This window comes from Crinia signifera, chromosome 1 (assembly GCF_055691185.1).
Source record: "Crinia signifera chromosome 1, ASM5569118v1, whole genome shotgun sequence".
NCBI classification, from domain to species: Eukaryota; Metazoa; Chordata; class Amphibia; order Anura; family Myobatrachidae; genus Crinia; species Crinia signifera.
The window spans coordinates 3,093,346-3,114,003 of NC_139217.1; the positions used below are offsets into that span (position 1 = coordinate 3,093,346).

The 20,658-nt window shown below is 52.3% G+C and overlaps 1 protein-coding gene across 5 annotated transcripts in view; it reads left to right on the top strand.

Annotated features, from left to right (window-relative positions):
- The window catches only part of LOC146054628 (disintegrin and metalloproteinase domain-containing protein 33-like), a 184,012-nt gene that overhangs the window by 27,517 nt on the left and 135,837 nt on the right, over positions 1–20,658 (top strand). For all 5 annotated transcript variants that reach the window (XR_014469059.1, XR_014469324.1, XM_083168198.1 and 2 more), the window contains exon 2: positions 5,912–5,991. Coding sequence is in view for 3 of the 5 variants with exons in the window: in XM_083168198.1 (XP_083024324.1) it covers positions 5,912–5,991 (80 nt within the window). In the remaining 2 variants the exon portion in view is untranslated. The remainder of the gene's footprint in view (positions 1–5,911; positions 5,992–20,658) is intronic.

Sequence of the window (20,658 nt, forward strand, 5' to 3'; positions counted from 1 at the left end):
GCGATGGGGAGGGACCGTGTTACAGAATGGGCGTGTCAGAATGAGCCGTGGGGAGGATGCGGCGATGGGGAGGGACCGTGTTACAGAATGGGCGTGTCAGAATGAGCCGTGGGGAGGATGCGGCGATGGGGGAGGGACCGTGTTAAAGAATGGGCGTGTCAGAATGAGCCGTGGGGAGGATGCGGCGATGGGGAGGGGCCGTGTTACAGAATGGGCGTGTCAGAATGAGCCGTGGGGAGGATGCGGTGATGGGGAGGGACCGTTACACAAAATGGGCGTGTCAGAATGAGCCGTGGGGAGGATGCGGCGATGGGGAGGGACCGTGTTACAGAATGGGCGTGTCAGAATGAGCCGTGGGGAGGATGCGGCGATGGGGAGGGACCGTGTTACAGAATGGGCGTGTCAGAATGAGCCGTGGGGAGGATGCGGCGATGGGGAGGGACCGTGTTACAGAATGGGCGTGTCAGAATGAGCCGTGGGGAGGATGCGGCGATGGGGAGGGACCGTGTTACAGAATGGGCGTGTCAGAATGAGCCGTGGGGAGGATGCGGCGATGGGGAGTGACCGTGTTACAGAATGGGCGTGTCAGAATGAGCCGTGGGGAGGATGCGGCGATGGGGAGGGACCGTGTTACAGAATGGGCGTGTCAGAATGAGCCGTGGGGAGGATGCGGCGATGGGGAGGGACCGTGTTACAGAATGGGCGTGTCAGAATGAGCCGTGGGGAGGATGCGGCGATGGGGAGGGACCGTGTTACAGAATGAGCGTGTCAGAATGAGCCGTGGGGAGGATGCGGCGATGGGGAGGGACCGTGTTACAGAATGGGCGTGTCAGAATGAGCCGTGGGGAGGATGCGGCGATGGGGAGGGACCGTGTTACAGAATGGGCGTGTCAGAATGAGCCTTGAGGAGGATGCGGTGATGGGGACCGTTACACAAAATGGGCGTGTCAGAATGAGACGTGGGGAGGCTGCGGTGATGGGGACCGTTACACAAAATGGGCGTGTCAGAATGAGCTGTGGGTAGGATGCGGCGATGGGGAGGGACTGTGTTACAGAATGGGCATGTTAGAATGAGCCGTGGGGAGGATGCGGTGATGGGGAGGGACCGTTACACAAAATGGGCGTGTCAGAATGAGCCGTGGGGAGGATGCGGCGATGGGGAAGGACCGTGTTACAGAATGGGCGTGTCAGAATGAGCTGTGGGGAGGATGCGGCGATGGGGAGGGACCGTGTTACAGAATGGGCGTGTCAGAATGAGCCGTGGGGAGGATGCGGCGATGGGGTGGGACCGTGTTACAGAATGGGCGTGTCAGAATGAGCCGTGAGGAGGATGCGGTGATGGGGACCGTTTCACCAAATGGGCGTGTCAGAATGAGCTGTGGGGAGGATGCGGCGATGGGGAGGGACTGTGTTACAAAATGGGCGTGTTAGAATGAGCCGTGAGGAGGATGCGGTGATGGGGACCGTTACACCAAATGGGCGTGTCAGAATGAGCTGTGGGGAGGATGCGGCGATGGGGAGGGACCGTGTTACAGAATGGGCGTGTCAGAATGAGCTGTGGGGAGGATGCGGCGATGGGGAGGGACCGTGTTACAGAATAGGCGTGTCAGAATGAGCTGTGGGGAGGATGCGGCGATGGGGAGGGACCGTTACACCAAATGGGCGTGTCAGAATGAGCTGTGGGGAGGATGCGGCGATGGGGAGGGACCGTTACACCAAACGGGCGTGTCAGAATGAGCTGTGGGGAGGATGCGGTGATGGGGAGGGACCGTTACACAAAATGGGCGTGTCAGAATGAGCCGTGGGTCAGGATTGCTGCCAGCGCAGAAAGCTGCCATACACTAGAACAACCTGGTTGTCTGCAAGTCGTAAGAGCGATGAACCGAGCACATACGCCCCCTGCTCACAGCCGCACACACAGCCGACAGATGTGCACGCAATTCACCACACGACCCGTCACAAGCATGCATTCCATACTCTATAGCGCTCAGGTGTATGGCCAGCTCCCTGGCAGCTATCCTACCCGCCAAACCCACAGGGACCGATTCAGGCCTGCTGTCTAGGCTGCGGGTGCTCGGTGCTCGGAAAGCAGGAAGCCGCCTCTCTGCTGAAACCCCCCCCACATGCTGACGGTCAGTGATGGTAATCTGACTATGAGGTGAAATAACTGCCACTAGCGTTATCTCTGTGACCCGGCATAGCGCCTCTATGTCATGGTGGTCACATCTCAGGGCTGTGTGAGGGACAGTATGTATGACGTCACATGATGCCACTAGCGTTATCTCTGTGACCCGGCATAGCGCCTCTATATCATGGTGGTCACATCTCAGGGCTGTGTGAGGGACAGTATGTATGACGTCACATGATGCCACTAGCGCTGTCTCTGTGACCCGGCATAGCGCCTCTATGTCATGGTGGTCACATCTCAGGGCTGTGTGAGGGACAGTATGTATGACGTCACATGATGCCACTAGCGTTATCTCTGTGACCCGGCATAGCGCCTCTATGTCATGGTGGTCACATCTCAGGGCTGTGTGAGGGACAGTATGTATGACGTCACATGATGCCACTAGCGTTATCTCTGTGACCCGGCATAGCGCCTCTATGTCATGGTGGTCACATCTCAGGGCTGTGTGAGGGACAGTATGTATGACGTCACATGATGCCACTAGCGCTGTCTCTGTGACCCGGCATGTTGCCTCTATGTCATGGTGGTCACATCTCAGGGCTGTGTGAGGGACAGTATGTATGACGTCACATGATGCCACTAGCGTTATCTCTGTGACCCGGCATAGCGCCTCTATGTCATGGTGGTCACATCTCAGGGCTGTGTGAGGGACAGTATGTATGACGTCACATGATGCCACTAGCGCTGTCTCTGTGACCCGGCATAGCGCCTCTATGTCATGGTGGTCACATCTCAGGGCTGTGTGAGGGACAGTATGTATGACGTCACATGATGCCACTAGCGTTATCTCTGTGACCCGGCATAGCGCCTCTATGTCATGGTGGTCACATCTCAGGGCTGTGTGAGGGACAGTATGTATGACGTCACATGATGCCACTAGCGTTATCTCTGTGACCCGGCATAGCGCCTCTATGTCATGGTGGTCACATCTCAGGGCTGTGTGAGGGACAGTATGTATGACGTCACATGATGCCACTAGCGTTATCTCTGTGACCCGGCATAGCGCCTCTATGTCATGGTGGTCACATCTCTGGGCTGTGTGAGGGACAGTATGTATGACGTCACATGATGCCACTAGCGTTATCTCTGTGACCCGGCATAGCGCCTCTATGTCATGGTGGTCACATCTCAGGGCTGTGTGAGGGACAGTATGTATGACGTCACATGATGCCACTAGCGCTGTCTCTGTGACCCGGCATGTTGCCTCTATGTCATGGTGGTCACATCTCAGGGCTGTGTGAGGGACAGTATGTATGACGTCACATGATGCCACTAGCGTTTTCTCTGTGACCCGGCATAGCGCCTCTATGTCATGGTGGTCACATCTCAGGGCTGTGTGAGGGACAGTATGTATGACGTCACATGATGCCACTAGCGCTGTCTCTGTGACCCGGCATGTTGCCTCTATGTCATGGTGGTCACATCTCAGGGCTGTGTGAGGGACAGTATGTATGACGTCACATGATGCCACTAGCGTTATCTCTGTGACCCGGCATGTTGCCTCTATGTCATGGTGGTCACATCTCAGGGCTGTGTGAGGGACAGTATGTATGACGTCACATGATGCCACTAGCACTGTCTCTGTGACCCGGCATAGCGCCTCTATGTCATGGTGGTCACATCTCAGAGCTGTGTGAGGGACAGTATGTATGACGTCACATGATGCCACTAGCATTATCTCTGTGACCCGGCATAGCGCCTCTATGTCATGGTGGTCACATCTCAGAGCTGTGTGAGGGACAGTATGTATGACATCACATGATGCCACTAGCGTTATCTCTGTGACCCGGCATGTTGCGTGCTGTGTGATTATGTAAATGTGTTGCGTGCTGTGTGATTATGTAAATGTGTTGCGTGCTGTGTGATTATGTAAATGTGTTGCGTGCTGTGTTATTATGTAAATGTGTTGCGTGCTGTGTTATTATGTAAATGTGTTGCGTGCTGTGTTATTATGTAAATGTGTTGCGTGCTGTGTTATTATGTAAATGTGTTGCGTGCTGTCTTATGTAAATGTGTTGCATGCTGTGTTATTATGTAAATGTGTTGCGTGCTGTGTTATTATGTAAATGTATTGCGTGCTGTGTTATTATGTAAATGTGTTGCGTGCTGTGTGATTATGTAAATGTGTTGCGTGCTGTGTTATTATGTAAATGTGTTGCGTGCTGTGTTATTATGTAAATGTGTTGCGTGCTGTGTTATTATGTAAATGTGTTGCGTGCTGTGTTAGTATGTAAATGTGTTGCGTGCTGTGTTATTATGTAAATGTGTTGCGTGCTGTGTTATTATGTAAATGTGTTGCGTGCTGTGTTAGTTTGTAAATGTGTTGCGTGCTGTGTTATTATGTAAATGTGTTGCGTGCTGTGTTATTATGTAAATGTGTTGCGTGCTGTGTTATTATGTAAATGTGTTGCGTGCTGTCTTATGTAAATGTGTTGCGTGCTGTGTTATTATATAAATGTGTTGCGTGCTGTGTTATTATGTAAATGTATTGCGTGCTGTGTTATTATGTAAATGTGTTGCGTGCTGTGTTATTATGTAAATGTGTTGCGTGCTGTCTTATGTAAATGTGTTGCGTGCTGTGTTATTACGTTAATGTGTTGCGTGCTGTGTGATTATGTAAATGTGTTGCGTGCTGTGTGATTATGTAAATGTGTTGCGTGCTGTGTGATTATGTAAATGTGTTGCGTGCTGTGTTATTATGTAAATGTGTTGCGTGCTGTGTTATTATGTAAATGTGTTGCGTGCTGTGTTATTATGTAAATGTGTTGCGTGCTGTCTTATGTAAATGTGTTGCATGCTGTGTTATTATGTAAATGTGTTGCGTGCTGTGTTATTATGTAAATGTGTTGCGTGCTGTGTTATTATGTAAATGTGTTGCGTGCTGTGTGATTATGTAAATGAGTTGCGTGCTGTGTGATTATGTAAATGAGTTGCGTGCTGTGTTATTATGTAAATGTGTTGCGTGCTGTGTGATTATGTAAATGTGTTGCGTGCTGTGTTATTATGTAAATGTGTTGCGTGCTGTGTGATTATGTAAATGTGTTGCGTGCTGTGTGATTATGTAAATGTGTTGCATGCTGTGTGATTATGTAAATGTGTTGCGTGCTGTGTGATTATGTAAATGTGTTGCGTGCTGTGTGATTATGTAAATGTGTTGCATGCTGTGTGATTATGTAAATGTGTTGCGTGCTGTGTGATTATGTAAATGTGTTGCGTGCTGTGTTATTATGTAAATGTGTTGCGTGCTGTGTTATTATGTAAATGTGTTGTGTGATTATGTAAATGTGTTGCGTGCTGTGTGATTATGTAAATGTGTTGCGTGCTGTGTTATTATGTAAATGTGTTGCGTGCTGTGTTATTATGTAAATGTGTTGCGTGCTGTGTGATTATGTAAATGTGTTGCGTGCTGTGTGATTATGTAAATGTGTTGCGTGCTGTGTTATTATGTAAATGTGTTGCGTGCTGTGTGATTATGTAAATGTGTTGCGTGCTGTGTGATTATGTAAATGTGTTGCGTGCTGTGTGATTATGTAAATGTGTTGCGTGCTGTGTGATTATGTAAATGTGTTGCGTGCTGTGTTATTATGTAAGCCCCGCAATGCAGTATAGGTTCCGTCAGCCAATAGGAATATATAGTCTGAGAATACAATGTGTTCATAGTTCATACTAGGACCCGTGGAATCCGTGGACTAATCCTGTGTTTTTCTTCTATTCACATGTCAGAGGCCACGCGTGGGGAGGTGGTGACGGCAGGGTGGCTGGTGCGCGGACGCCTCCGGAGGTCGCTGAATATGAAGGACAAGGTATGGAAGTTATAGTGTAACGTGTGAGTACAATGGGTCTCACAAGCAAAACCATGCTGCACTGCAGGTGGGGCAGATGTAACAGGTGCACAGAGAGTTACATTTGGGTGTGGTGTGTCCAAACTGATACCTAAACTGCGGTGTAAGAATAAAGCAGCCAGTATTTACTCTGCACAGAAACACAGAAACTCCCCCAGATGTAACTCTCTCTGCACATGTTACATCTGCCCCCTGCAGTGCAGCACGGTTTTGTCCATTAAAGAAGGAATTTGTTTTGGCAAACCAACATCACTCACCCCGATGTTTCATAGGGGGCCACTTTTTTTGCCTTGGATTTGGACAAGGGCGATTATGGGGGGCTAGTAGGGCGGTAATGGGGGGCTAGTAGGGCGGTAATGGGGGCTAGTATGAGATCAGCGGAGTACACATTCTCATTACCCTGTATCCTCCCGGTTAGATAGACACCCTCCTTAGTGATCTGGCTGACGGGACATACCATATGAACCATAAGGGCAGGGGGAGCATGAAAGTAGCCCACTGGACGCACAAAGTGGATTCTCCTTCCAACCACTGGTGGCCTGGATAGTGACTTAGATGTTCCACAACCTTGCCAGCACTGGTCACATGGTCTGTTCCTCTGGTCACGTGGCCCAAACTCCACTTACTGCATGGGAACTGGCTGCTACCGTACCAATCCGTACTTGCTGGACTGCCCCAACGTGTCGCTCTCCCTGAGCAGGATACCGCCGGGACCAGACACTCCAGATGTGAGGTTCCAGCACTGATGGATAGTGATCAGTATGAGACCTCTCACCAAATACAGTATCCACACAGGCCGCACGGGGCTCTGAGGTTCCAGCACTGATGGACAGTGATCAGTATGAGACCTCTCACCAAATACAGTATCCACACAGGCCGCACGGGGCTCTGAGGTTCCAGCACTGATGGACAGTGATCAGTATGAGACCTCTCACCAAATACAGTATCCACACAGGCCGCACGGGGCTCTGAGGTTCCAGCACTGATGGACAGTGATCAGTATGAGACCTCTCACCAAATACAGTATCCACACAGGTCGCACGGGGCTCTGAGGTTCCAGCACTGATGGACAGTGATCAGTATGAGACCTCTCACCAAATACAGTATCCACACAGGCCGCACGGGGCTCTGAGGTTCCAGCACTGATGGATAGTGATCAGTATGAGACCTCTCACCTCTTACCAAATACAGTATCCACACAGGCCGCACGGGGCTCTGAGGTTCCAGCACTGATGGATAGTGATCAGTATGAGACCTCTCACCAAATACAGTATCCACACAGGCCGCACGGGGCTCTGAGGTTCCAGCACTGATGGACAGTGATCAGTATGAGACCTCTCACCAAATACAGTATCCACACAGGCCGCACTGGGCTCTGAGGTTCCAGCACTGATGGACAGAGATCAGTATGAGACCTCTCACCAAATACAGTATCCACACAGGCCGCACGGGGCTCTGAGGTTCCAGCACTGATGGACAGAGATCAGTATGAGACCTCTCACCTCTCACCAAATACAGTATCCACACAGGCCGCACTGGGCTCTGAGGTTCCAGCACTGATGGATAGTGATCAGTATGAGACCTCTCACCAAATACAGTATCCACACAGGCCGCACTGGGCTCTGAGGTTCCAGCACTGATGGATAGTGATCAGTATGAGACCTCTCACCAAATACAGTATCCACACAGGCCGCACGGGGCTATGAGGTTCTACGCGTTTTGCTGGTGGAATTCAGCCTTTAGGTTTATTCACAGGGTGGAATCGCCAGAAGCCTCCTTATTCCCAAACTCAGCTCTCCCTCTTCTGGGTCCACATCGCATTGTCCCAACGTTACAACTAACATAAGCCCAAATGTTTGTGGGACAGACCGTTACTTATTGTTGGATCCCAGGGGTGGGGGGCCATGGGACCAGCCAGGGGCATAACTAGATATTTTTAGGCCCCATAGCAAAAGTTTGTAAGGGCCCCTTCTTTAGGAACTAATGGTGATAAATGTATGTAAAACATTACTTCGACAGCAAAGATGGGCCCCCTTCAGCTCTGGGCCTCAAAGCAGCTGCACCCTTTGCACCTATGGTAGTTACGCCCTTGGGACCAACACAAGTGTGGGGCAATGCAGTATGCATTATCCTGCCCCCACCTGCCTCGGAAGATCCGGGAGGGTGTGTGTCACTGCAGTCTCTCTGACCAAGTACTGTATAGTGATGCACCTGAGACGGGTCCAGGTAGGGGGATGTAGGTGGCGTAATGTGTATGTACACTAGCCCTGGGTCTCACCTATAGAGATACATTTACAGCACCAGTACTGCGTTTATAATGCGGCAGAGTTTAGTAAAATGCTTCTACTCACATTGCACTGCTGTTTTTACCCCCCCCCCCATCTCCGCTCTGTCCTTATACCTCGTCCAAGTAATACAATCCCGGAGAGCGGCTTCTAATATTTATCCACAGTCTGCGGAATGTGTGTAAACAATGACTGGGACACGTAATAAGACGCAGGTCCTCTTCTGGCCCACGTAGCCTTATACATCCTCGCCACAGAGAACGGCGGTACGATCAGCGATGTCAGTGATAATAATGTAACTATATTACAACCTATGCAGATGGCATCTCCGTCATCATGGGATTGGAGACATTGGGTGAGATTTAATAGGATGAGAGATTCAGAAAGTGAGAGATTTGGGAAGAAATCTCCAGTTTTTTTAAAAGCGGCAATCATTTACACTGCAATATCAAACTGGCTGTGCAGTGTAAATGATTGCCGCTTTAAAAAAAATGGAGATTTCTTCCCAAATCTCTCACTTTCTGAATCTCTCATCCTATTAAATCTCACCCATAATTTCCATCTTCCGCTATCTTGTAACTGCTACATTGTGACTGAGGGGCATATTTATCAAATAATATTCCCAGAAAGCTCAGGATACCCCACAAATATTTAGCATCACCCCATTTCCGACAGCAGCCACACTGAAGACGGTGCTATCCCATTGTAGTTATTGACCCCGCAATTTAGAGGGTGAATAGCAGCGATAAGAAATGCCGATTATCGGGTAACATCGGGATCCTGAACATTGCCCCTGTGGGTCCCCCTCCGCTATCTCCAGGTCTCCCCCAGAGCAGCCTTTCTGTTAGGGAATCTCCCCAAAACTACAGTATATTACCAGGATTTGTCCCTGGAGCACTACAATGCCCAGCATGCTACATTTGTGTTATAGTGGGAAGTCAGTGTGTTATAGGTGCGCACATAGAAATGCTGGGTGTACCCCTGCGAATGCAGGCGTGCCCATGATTGCTGTCGTCATATGATGTAAGTGCCCGCCCCAGATTCATTGGGAAGTCGGTCCAGCCTGACAGTGGGAATATCATTGGATGATGGGAAGACCATCGATAGATGAGGGTTACTGCTGGCTATCCCCGGGGCTCCTGCCATGCATTGCAAGGGGCGGCCTATCAGTCATTTGAGAGTGGCAGTACCACCGCAATGGTAATTGGTACCAGCGCCATCCACCACCAACAGACGACATCTCAGAGGTTTTCCTGTTGTTTTTTTTCCATTCTTTTATTTAACAGCAAAAAAGAAAAGATTATTTTATGTTTATGTGTAAAACCCCCCAAACATGGTTTTCCCTCTGGCAGGACTCAGGTCTGAATAACCCCCTTTGTTTTATCGCACCAAGGTATTCCAGCTGTATTATATCTGTGCAATGCCAGAAGGGTGCAGCAGATTTTACTACTGTGCTGGTGGTGGAATACAGGGGCAGATGTGTAACTGTGCAGCATCATTTCCCATTCTGTGGTTGTGTGACAGTGCAGAAACAGCCAGGTAACTGCGGGCAGGCGTCCTTCTCACACCAGTATCATGTGACTGCGGGCAGGCGTGCTTCTCTCTCACCTGCCTCGTGTGACTGCGGGCAGGCGTCCTTCTCTCTCACCAGTATTATGTGACTGCGGGCAGGCTTCCTTCTCACACCAGTATCATGTGACTGCGGGCAGGCGTGCTTCTCTCTCACCAGTATTATGTGACTGCGGGCAGGCGTCCTTCTCACACCAGTATCATGTGACTGCGGGCAGGCGTGCTTCTCTCTCACCTGCCTCGTGTGACTGCGGGCAGGCATCCTTCTCTCTCACCAGTATCATGTGACTGCGGTGAGGCGCCCTTCTCTCACACCAGTATCATGTGACTGCGGGCAGGCGTCCTTCTCTCTCTCCAGTATCATGTGAATGCGGGCAGGCATACTTCTCTCTCACCAGTATCATGTGACTGTGGGCAGGCGCCCTTCTCTCTCACCAGTATCATGTGAATGCGGGCAGGAATACTTCTCTCTCACCAGTATCATGTGACTGTGGGCAGGCGTCCTTCTCTCTCACCAGCATCATGTGAATGCGGGCAGGCATCCTTCTCTCACCCGTATTATGTGACTGCGGGCAGGCATCCTTCTCTCACACCAGTATCATGTGAATGCGGGCAGGCATACTTCTCTCTCACCAGTATCATGTGACTGCGGGCAGGCTCCCTTCTCTCTCTCACCAGTATCATGTGACTGCGGGCAGGCGTCCTTCTCTCACCAGTATCATGTGACTGTGGGCAGGCACCCTTCTCTCTCACCAGTATCATGTGAATGCGGGCAGGCATACTTCTCTCTCACCAGTATCATGTGACTGCGGGCAGGCTCCCTTCTCTCTCTCACCAGTATCATGTGACTGCGGGCAGGCGTCCTTCTCTCACCAGTATCATGTGACTGTGGGCAGGCGCCCTTCTCTCTCACCAGTATCATGTGAATGCGGGCAGGCATACTTCTCTCTCACCAGTATCATGTGACTGCGGGCAGGTGTCCTTCTCTCTCACCTGCCTCATGTGACTGTGGGCAGACATCCTTCTCTCACAACGGCCTCATGTGACTACGGCCAGGCGTCCTTCTCACTCACTGGCCTCATGTGACTGCAGGCATGCGTCCTTCTCTCTCTCCAGTATCATGTGACTGCGGGCAGGCACCCTTTACTCTCACCGGCCTCATGTGACTGCGGGCAGGCGTCCTTCTCTCTCACCGGCCTCACGTGACTGCAGGAAGGCGTCCTTCTCTCACACCGGCCTCATGTGACTGCGGGCAGGCGTCCTTCTCTCACACCGGCCTCATAGGACTGTGGGCAGGCATCCTTCTCTCTCAATGGCCTCATGTGACTGCGGGCAGGCGCCCCTCTCTCTCAGTGGCCTCATGTGACTGTGGGCAGGCATCCTTCTCTCTCACCGGTCTCATGTGACTGCAGGCAGGCGCCCTTCTCTCTCAATGGCCTCATGTGACTGCGGGCAGGCATCCTTCTCTCTCACCGGTCTCATGTGACTGCAGGCAGGCACCCTTCTCTCTCAATGGCCTCATGTGACTGCGGGCAGGCGCCCTTCTCTCTCAATGGCCTCATGTGACTGTGGGCAGGCGCCCCTCTCTCTCAGTGGCCTCATGTGACTGCGGGCAGGCATCATTCTCTCTCAGTGGCCTCATGTGATTGCGGGCAGACGCCCTTCTCTCTCAGTGGCCTCATGTGACTGCGGGCAGGCGTCCTTCTCTCACACCAGTATCATGTGACTGCGGGCAGGCGCTCTTCTCTCTCAGTGGCCTCATGTGACTGCGGGCAGGCGCCCCTCTCTCTCAGTGGCCTCATGTGACTGCGGGCAGGCGCCCCTCTCTCTCAGTGGCCTCATGTGACTGCGGGCAGGCATCCTTCTCTCTCAGTGGCCTTATGTGAATGCGGGCAGGCGCTCCTCTCTCTCAGTGGCCTCATGTGACTGCGGGCAGGCGCCCCTCTCTCTCAGTGGCCTCATGTGACTGCGGGCAGGCGCCCCTCTCTCTCAGTGGCCTCATGTGACTGCGGGCAGGCGCCCCTCTCTCTCAGTGGCCTCATGTGACTGAGGGCAGGCATCCTTCTCTCTCAGTGGCCTTATGTGAATGCGGGCAGGCGCTCCTCTCTCTCAGTGGCCTCATGTGACTGCGGGCGTATGTTAGAGATGTCAGTCCAGCCTGACAGTGGGAATATCATTGGATGATGAGCGACCATCCCTAGATTTCTCCTCCTCTCAGCCGCCTGCGAGGGGATGTGTGACCAAACGTATCCGCCCCCATACTAGTCAGGGGAATCAGGCGGCAGGACAGCAAATATACACAGCCTAGCGTGCAGTCCTGAATCAGGTCCTATGCGCCTATGGCTCTGTGTCGGCCGACCTGGGAGCACTACATACCCCAGCAGTTCTCCTCTACAATAAGCTGATTCAAACCTAGAGAATAAGATGAGACAGAACACTGGGAAAAGATGACCTCGCCTGAAGAGCTAACCATCTAACGCAGTACATCCCGGTGGGCGTCATGGTGTACGTGGCAGGGCGCTGGGATAGCAGTGAGGTCAGGGAGGGAGGGATTGGGTATCCGGGCCACACCTGGAGATAAACAGCCCATGTGGTGCTGGCGGAGAGATGGAAGGGAGCGGACTGGTATTATAGTCACAGTTCTGGCACCGGGGGAACTCTAATACATGCTGACCACAGGGGGGCCCTAGATAGAGGAGGGCCCAGGGGTACTGACCCCCGGAATTCGGCCGTGGCTGGGATAGCCGTGACATGAGGTCAGGGAGGGAGGGATTGGGTATCCGGGCCACACCTGGAGATAAACAGCCCATGTGGTGCTGGCGGAGAGGTGGAAGGGAGCGGACTGGTATTATAGTCACAGTTCTGGCACCGGGGGAACTCTAATACATGCTGACCACAGGGGGGCCCTAGATAGAGGAGGGCCCGGGGGTACTGACCCCCGGAATTCGGCCCTGGCTGGGATAGCAGTGACATGAGGTCAGGGAGGGAGGGATTGGGTATCCGGGCCACACCTGGAGATAAACAGCCCATGTGGTGCTGGCGGAGAGGTGGAAGGGAGCGGACTGGTATTATAGTCACAGTTCTGGCACCGGGGGAACTCTAATACATGCTGACCACAGGGGGGCCCTAGATAGAGGAGGGCCCGGGGGTACTGACCCCCTGAATTCGGCCCTGGCTGGGATAGCAGTGACATGAGGTCAGGGAGGGAGGGATTGGGTATCTGGGCCACACCTGGAGATAAACAGCCCATGTGGTGCTGGCGGAGAGGTGGAAGGGAGCGGACTGGTATTATAGTCACAGTCCTGGCACCGGGGGAACTCTAATACATGCTGACCACAGGGGGGCCCTAGATAGAGGAGGGCCCAGGGGTACTGACCCCCTGAATTCGGCCCTGGCTGGGATAGCAGTGACATGAGGTCAGGGAGGGAGGGATTGGGTATCCGGGCCACACCTGGAGATAAACAGCCCATGTGGTGCTGGCGGAGAGATGGAAGGGAGCGGACTGGTATTATAGTCACAGTCCTGGCACTGGGGGAACTCTTACAAACAGGTCCCGTATCTCCTGCCCTGCTCATGTTGTGCTCAGCAGCACCATATACTGCGTTCTACTGCCAGGAATGCAGATCTCCCACCAAGCGACAGACAATGGCGCAGAACTCGCTCGGTTCATTGTTCTCTGGGTTAGAATTAGGCAGATGACACATTGAGCAGAGATCTACTGGCAGCTGCAGCGAATGTCCGGGATTATTGTCTATGAGGAGGTCGCTGGGGAGCGCTGCAGCAGATGGGATACGCCCCGAATACGTCCTCCCAGCACATGTGGTTCCCATTGAGCGGTGGCACAGTATTCTGCATAAACACAGGCATGGATTTCCACCACAGGGATTCAGGGCACTAACACCCCAGAGTTTATGTATCGCTGCCAAGGAGGCCTCAAACCACCGTCACATGACTCCATATTTATTACCACCCCGCCGCTGGTGAGGGTTACTGCTGGCTATCCCCGGGGCTCCTGCCATGCATTGCAAGGGGCGGCCTATCAGTCATTTGAGAGTGGCAGTACCACCGCCATGGTAATTGGTACCAGCGCCATCCACCACCAACAGACGACATCTCAGAGGTTTTCCTGCTGTTTTTTTCTCCATTCTTTTATTTAACAGCAAAAAAGAAAAGATTATTTTATGTTTATGTGTAAAACCCCCCAAACATGGTTTTCCCTCTGGCAGGACTCAGGTCTGAATAACCCCCTTTGTTTTATCGCACCAAGGTATCCCAGCTGTATTATATCTGTGCAATGGCAGAAGGGTGCAGCAGATTTTACTACTGTGCTGGTGGTGGAATACAGGGGCCGCAGATGTGTAACTGTGCAGCATCATTTCCCATTCTGTGGTTGTGTGACAGTGCGGAAACAGCCAGGTAACTGCGGGCAGGCGTCCTTCTCACACCAGTATCATGTGACTGCGGGCAGGCGTGCTTCTCACACCAGTATCATGTGACTGCGGGCAGGCGTGCTTCTCACACCAGTATCATGTGACTGCGGGCAGGCGTGCTTCTCTCTCACCAGTATTATGTGACTGCAGGCAGGCGTCCTTCTCACACCAGTATCATGTGACTGCGGGCAGGCGTGCTTCTCTCTCACCTGCCTCGTGTGACTGCGGGCAGGCATCCTTCTCTCTCACCAGTATCATGTGACTGTGGGCAGGCGTCCTTCTCTCACCAGTATCATGTGACTGCGGGCAGGCATCCTTCTCTCTCACCAGTATTATGTGACCGCGGGCAGGCATCCTTCTCTCACACCAGTATCATGTGACTGCGGGCAGGCGCCCTTCTCTCTCACCAGTATTATGTGACTGCGGGCAGGCATCCTTCTCTCACACCAGTATCATGTGACTGCGGGCAGGCGCCCTTCTCTCTCTCCAGTATTATGTGACTGCGGGCAGGCGCCCTTCTCTCTCACCAGTATCATGTGATTGCGGGCAGGCATCCTCTCTCTCCGGCCTCATGTGACTGCGGGCAGGCATCCTTCTCTCTCACAAGTATCATGTGACTGTGGGCAGGCGTCCTTCTCTCTCACCAGTATCATGTGACTGTGGACAGGTGTCCTTCTCTCACCAGTATCGTGACTGCGGGCAGGCGTGCTTCTCTCTCACCAGTATCATTTCCCATTCTTTGGTTGTGTGACAGTGCGGAAATAGCCAGGTAACTGCGGGCAGGCGTCCTTCTCACACCAGTATTATGTGACTGCGGGCAGGCGTGCTTCTCTCTCACCTGCCTCGTGTGACTGCGGGCAGGCATTCTTCTCTCTCACCAGTATCATGTGACTGTGGGCAGGCGTCCTTCTCTCACCAGTATCATGTGACTGCGGGCAGGCATCCTTCTCTCTCACCAGTATTATGTGACTGCGGGCAGGCATCCTTCTCTCACACCAGTATCACGTGACTGCGGGCAGGCGCCCTTCTCTCTCACTAGTATTATGTGAATGCAGGCAGGCATCCTTCTCTCTCCGGCCTCATGTGACTGCGGGCAGACATCCTTCTCTCTCACCAGTATCAAGTGACTGCGGTGAGGCATCCTTCTCTCACACCAGTATCATGTGACTGCAGGCAGGCATCCTTCTCTCTCACCTGCCTCATGTGACTGCAGGCAGGCATCCTTCTCTCATTGGCCTCATGTGACTGCGGGCAGGCATCATTCTCTCTCAGTGGCCTCATGTGACTGCGGGTAGGCATCCTTCTCTTTTACCAGTCTCATGTGACTGCGGGCAGGCATCCTTCTCTCTCACCTGCCTCATGTGACTGTGGGCAGGCATCCTTCTCTCACCAGTATGATGTGACTGCGGGCAGGCATCCTTCTCTCACACCAGTATCATGTGACTGCGGGCAGGCTCCCTTCTCTCTCACCAGTATTATGTGACTGCGGTTTTCTCTCTCACCAGTATCATGTGACTGCGGGCAGGCATCCTTCTCTCACTCCGGCCTCATGTGACTGCGGGCAGGCATCCTTCTCTCTCACCAGTATCATGTGACTGTGGGCAGACGTCCTTCTCTCTCACCAGTATCATGTGACTGTGGGCAGACGTCCTTCTCTCTCACCAGTATCATGTGACTGTGGGCAGGCATCCTTCTCTCTCACCAGTATCATGTGACTGCGGGCAGGTGTCCTTCTCTCTCACTAGTACCATGTGACTGCGGGCAGGCATCCTTCTCTCTCACCAGTATCATGTGACTGCGGGTAGGTGTCCTTCTCTCTCACCAGTATCATGTGACTGTGGGCAGGCGTCCTTCTCTCTCACCAGTCTCATGTGACTGCGGGCAGGCATCCCTCTCTCATTGGCCTCATGTGACTGCGGGCAGGCATCATTCTCTCTCAGTGGCCTCATGTGATTGCGGGCAGGCATCCTTCTCTCTCACCAGTCTCATGTGACTGCGGGCAGGTGTACTTCTCTCTCAGTGGCCTCATGTGACTGCGGGCAGGCATCCTTCTCTCTAACCAGTGTCATGTGACTGCGGGCAGGCATCCTTCTCTCACAAAAAGTCTCATGTGACTGCGGGCAGGCATCCTTCTCTCTCACCAGTATCATATGACTGCGGGCAGGCATCCTTCTCTCTCACCTGCCTCATGTGACTGTGGGCAGGCATCCTTCTCTCTCACCAGTATCATGTGACTGCGGGCAGGCATCCTTCTCTCTCACCTGCCTCATGTGACTGTGGGCAGGCATCCTTCTCTCACCAGTATCATGTGACTGTGGGCAGGCATCCTTCTCTCTCACCTGCCTCATGTGACTGCGGGCAGGCATCCTTCTCTCTCGTTGGCCTCATGTGACTGTGGGCAGGCATCCTTCTCTCACCAGTATCATGTGACTGTGGGCAGGCATCCTTCTCTCTCACCAGTCTCATGTGACTGCGGGCAGGTGTACTTCTCTCTCAGTGGCCTCATGTGACTGCGGGCAGGCATCCTTCTCTCTAACCAGTGTCATGTGACTGCGGGCAGGCATCCTTCTCTCACAAAAAGTCTCATGTGACTGCGGGCAGGCATCCTTCTCTCTCACCAGTATCATATGACTGCGGGCAGGCATCCTTCTCTCTCACCTGCCTCATGTGACTGTGGGCAGGCATCCTTCTCTCTCACCAGTATCATGTGACTGCGGGCAGGCATCCTTCTCTCTCACCTGCCTCATGTGACTGTGGGCAGGCATCCTTCTCTCACCAGTATCATGTGACTGTGGGCAGGCATCCTTCTCTCTCACCTGCCTCATGTGACTGCGGGCAGGCATCCTTCTCTCTCGTTGGCCTCATGTGACTGTGGGCAGGCATCCTTCTCTCACCAGTATCATGTGACTGTGGGCAGGCATCCTTCTCTCTCACCTGCCTCATGTGACTGCGGGCAGGCATCCTTCTCTCTGTGGCCTCATGTGATTGCAGGCAGGCATCCTTCTCTCTCATTGGCCTCATGTGACTGTGGGTAGGCATCATTCTCTCTCAGTGGCCTCATGTGACTGCGGGCAGGCATCCTTCTCTCTCACCTGCCTCATGTGACTGCAGGTAGACATCCTTCTCTCTCATTGGCCTCATGTGACTGCGGGCAGGCACCTTTTCTCTCTCACCATCCTTGTGTGACTGTGGGCAGGCGTCCTTCACTCTTACCAGCCTCATGTGCCTGTGCCCTTCTCTTTCGCCAGCCTCATGTTGTGCCTCGCTGTCTGGGCACTTCCTTGCATTAGTTATTAGGCTACACGTGGGCGGCCTGGCAGAATGGGTTCTGTGTGCAGATGCCGCATGTGTATGTCCTACTCGTCCTCTCCTCACATCTGCTAGGACTTATATCCCCGTCTATAAATGTTACACCAATCATTCTACCCCGTGTCTGATGTAAGATCTCTGCTGCTTCCTCACAGTTGTTCTGGAAATAATTATTTCCTATTGAATAAGTGTTTACAGAGCGGACAAGATGCAGGATTCCCACAGCCTATAGCTCGTGTCACCGTATCCTTCATCATACATAAATGTCACTGTAGTAATACATAAAGGAACAGAAATGAGCTCGGTTTTACCCATAATGTGCATGGTACCGGCTACTAATTCCATGAATATATACAGAACTGGTGCATTACGGGCCATCCCATAATAATATGTGTATGTGAATATATACAGAACTGGTGGATTTTGGGCCATCCCATAATAATATGTGTATGTGAATATATACAGAACTGGTGGATTACGGGCCATCCCATAATAATATGTGTATGTGAATATATACAGAACTGGTGCATTATGGGCCATCCCATTATAATATGTGTATGTGTATATATACAGAACTGGTGGATTATGGGCCATCCCATAATAATATGTGTATGTGAATATATACAGAACTGGTGGATTATGGGCCATCCCATAATAATATGTGTATGTGAATATATACAGAACTGGTGCATTATGGGCCATCCCATAATAATATGTGTATGTGAATATATACAGAACTGGTGGATTATGGGCCATCCCATAATAATATGTGTATGTGAATATATACAGAACTGGTGGATTACGGGCCATCCCATAATAATATGTGTATGTGAATATATACAGAACTGGTGGATTATGGGCCATCCCATAATAATATGTGTATGTGAATATATACAGAACTGGTGGATTATGGGCCATCCCATAATAATATGTGTATGTGAATATATACAGAACTGGTGGATTATGGGCCATCCCATAATAATATGTGTATGTGAATATATACAGAACTGGTGGATTACGGGCCATCCCATAATAATATGTGTATGTGAATAGCCACCAAGCCCATCCAACTGACTCATGACCGACCTCAGTTCCCTCCCGGTATGTGCTGTCATCGGGGTTTCCGGGTGTTGTTGGCTGGCTGGACTCGTATTGAGTTGACCCTTGTGGGCTACATTCTCTGGGACCCGACAGATGACAGAAACACGGTTCCCTTACTGCATAATTAGCAATTATAAACTGTTGGGCCCTAATAAGCCTGGAACCCATGAAAATACCCCAATTGTTGACTTCTCGTCTGTCTGCTCCTCTGCAATCTCCTGTGATGGGGCAATGACAATTGTGGTCTCTTCTATAGACACCTGACATGATCTGCTCTTACCCCACATCACAGCCTCCTCGTTACACCCCAACGTACGGTACCTCATGGCTCATCAGAGTCCAGGTCCACCCACATGACCTCCCTAAGATGCACCACACTTACCTGCCCTCTAAACTACTCACACAATATGTACATGTCTTCTTCCCTACCTAACAACCCTGCGGCCAGCATTGCTGTGTGACCACTAAGTACTTTATGTCATATCTCTGGAGGACCCTTCTGAAGCTGCAGTCTGGGGATGGATGTATGGGTATGAGTCATCTGATATAGTGACGTCACCAGGCGTACCGTAGCCGGCGTCCGTTTTATTACATGGGGCAAGCTGCTCATTTACCAGTTATCCGCCCATTACAGCCTGTACCAGCTTGCTAAATAAGATCCATGCCCCTACCCTCTGCCACAAGCCCTTCCCTGGCAGCCCCAGATCAGCTGATATACTGGGAGGGTGGCATAGTGGGAGATTAAGCCTTAGAGAGAGAGAAACTGAAGGAGTTGCCCATAGCACCCAGCTCCTACTTATTGTTGCCTGTGCCAGCTGCACAATGAGAGGTGTACCAGGGTATGCAGGACCTGCGCTTGTGCTTCTGTGCTGCTATCTCATCCACTATTCTCCCCATGTTCTCCTGCAGAGCAGCAGCCGCAGCTGATGTGTGCAGGCTCATCTGTATGGCCCGGCCTGTGCTTCTGTGCTGCTATCTCATCCAATATTCTCCCCATGTTCTCCTGCAGAGCAGCCGCAGCTGATGGGTGCAGGCTCATGTGTCCGGCCTGTGCTTCTGTGCTGCCATCTCATCCACTATTCTCCCCATGTTCTCCTGCAGAGCAGCCGCAGCTGATGTGTGCAGGCTCATCTGTAGGGCTCGGCCTGTGCTTCTGTGCTCCTATCTCATCCACTATTCTCCCCATGTTCTCCTGCAGAGCAGCCGCAGCTGATGTGTGCAGGCTCACGTGCCCGGCCCGGCCTGTGCTTCTGTGCTGCTATCTCATCCACTATTCTCCCCATGTTCTCCTGCAGAGCAGCCGCAGCTGATGTGTGCAGGCTCACGTGCCCGGCCCGGCCTGTGCTTCTGTGCTGCTATCTCATCCACTATTCTCCCCATGTTCTCCTGCAGAGCAGCCGCAGCTGATGTGTGCAGGCTCACGTGCCCGGCCCGGCCTGTGCTTCTGTGCTGCTATCTCATCCACTATTCTCCCCATGTTCTCCTGCAGAGCAGCCGCAGCTGATGTGTGCAGGCTCACGTGCCCGGCCCGGCCTGTACTTCTGTGCTGCTATCTCATCCACTATTCTCCCCATGTTCTCCTGCAGAGCAGCAGCAGCTGATGGGTGCAGGCTCATCTGTAGGGCCCCGCCTGTGCTTCTGTGCTGCTATCTCATCCACTATTCTCCCCATGTTCTCCTGCAGAGCAGCCGCAGCTGATGTGTGCAGGCTCACGTGCCCGGCCCGTACTTCTGTGCTGCTATCTCATCCACTATTCTCCCCATGTTCTCCTGCAGAGCAGCAGCAGCTGATGTGTGCAGGCTCATGTGTCCGGCCTGTGCTTCTGTGCTGCTATCTCATCCACTATTCTCCCCATGTTCTCCTGCAGAGCAGCCGCTGCTGATGGGTGCAGGCTCATGTGTAGGGCCCGGCCTGTGCTTCTGTGCTGCTATCTC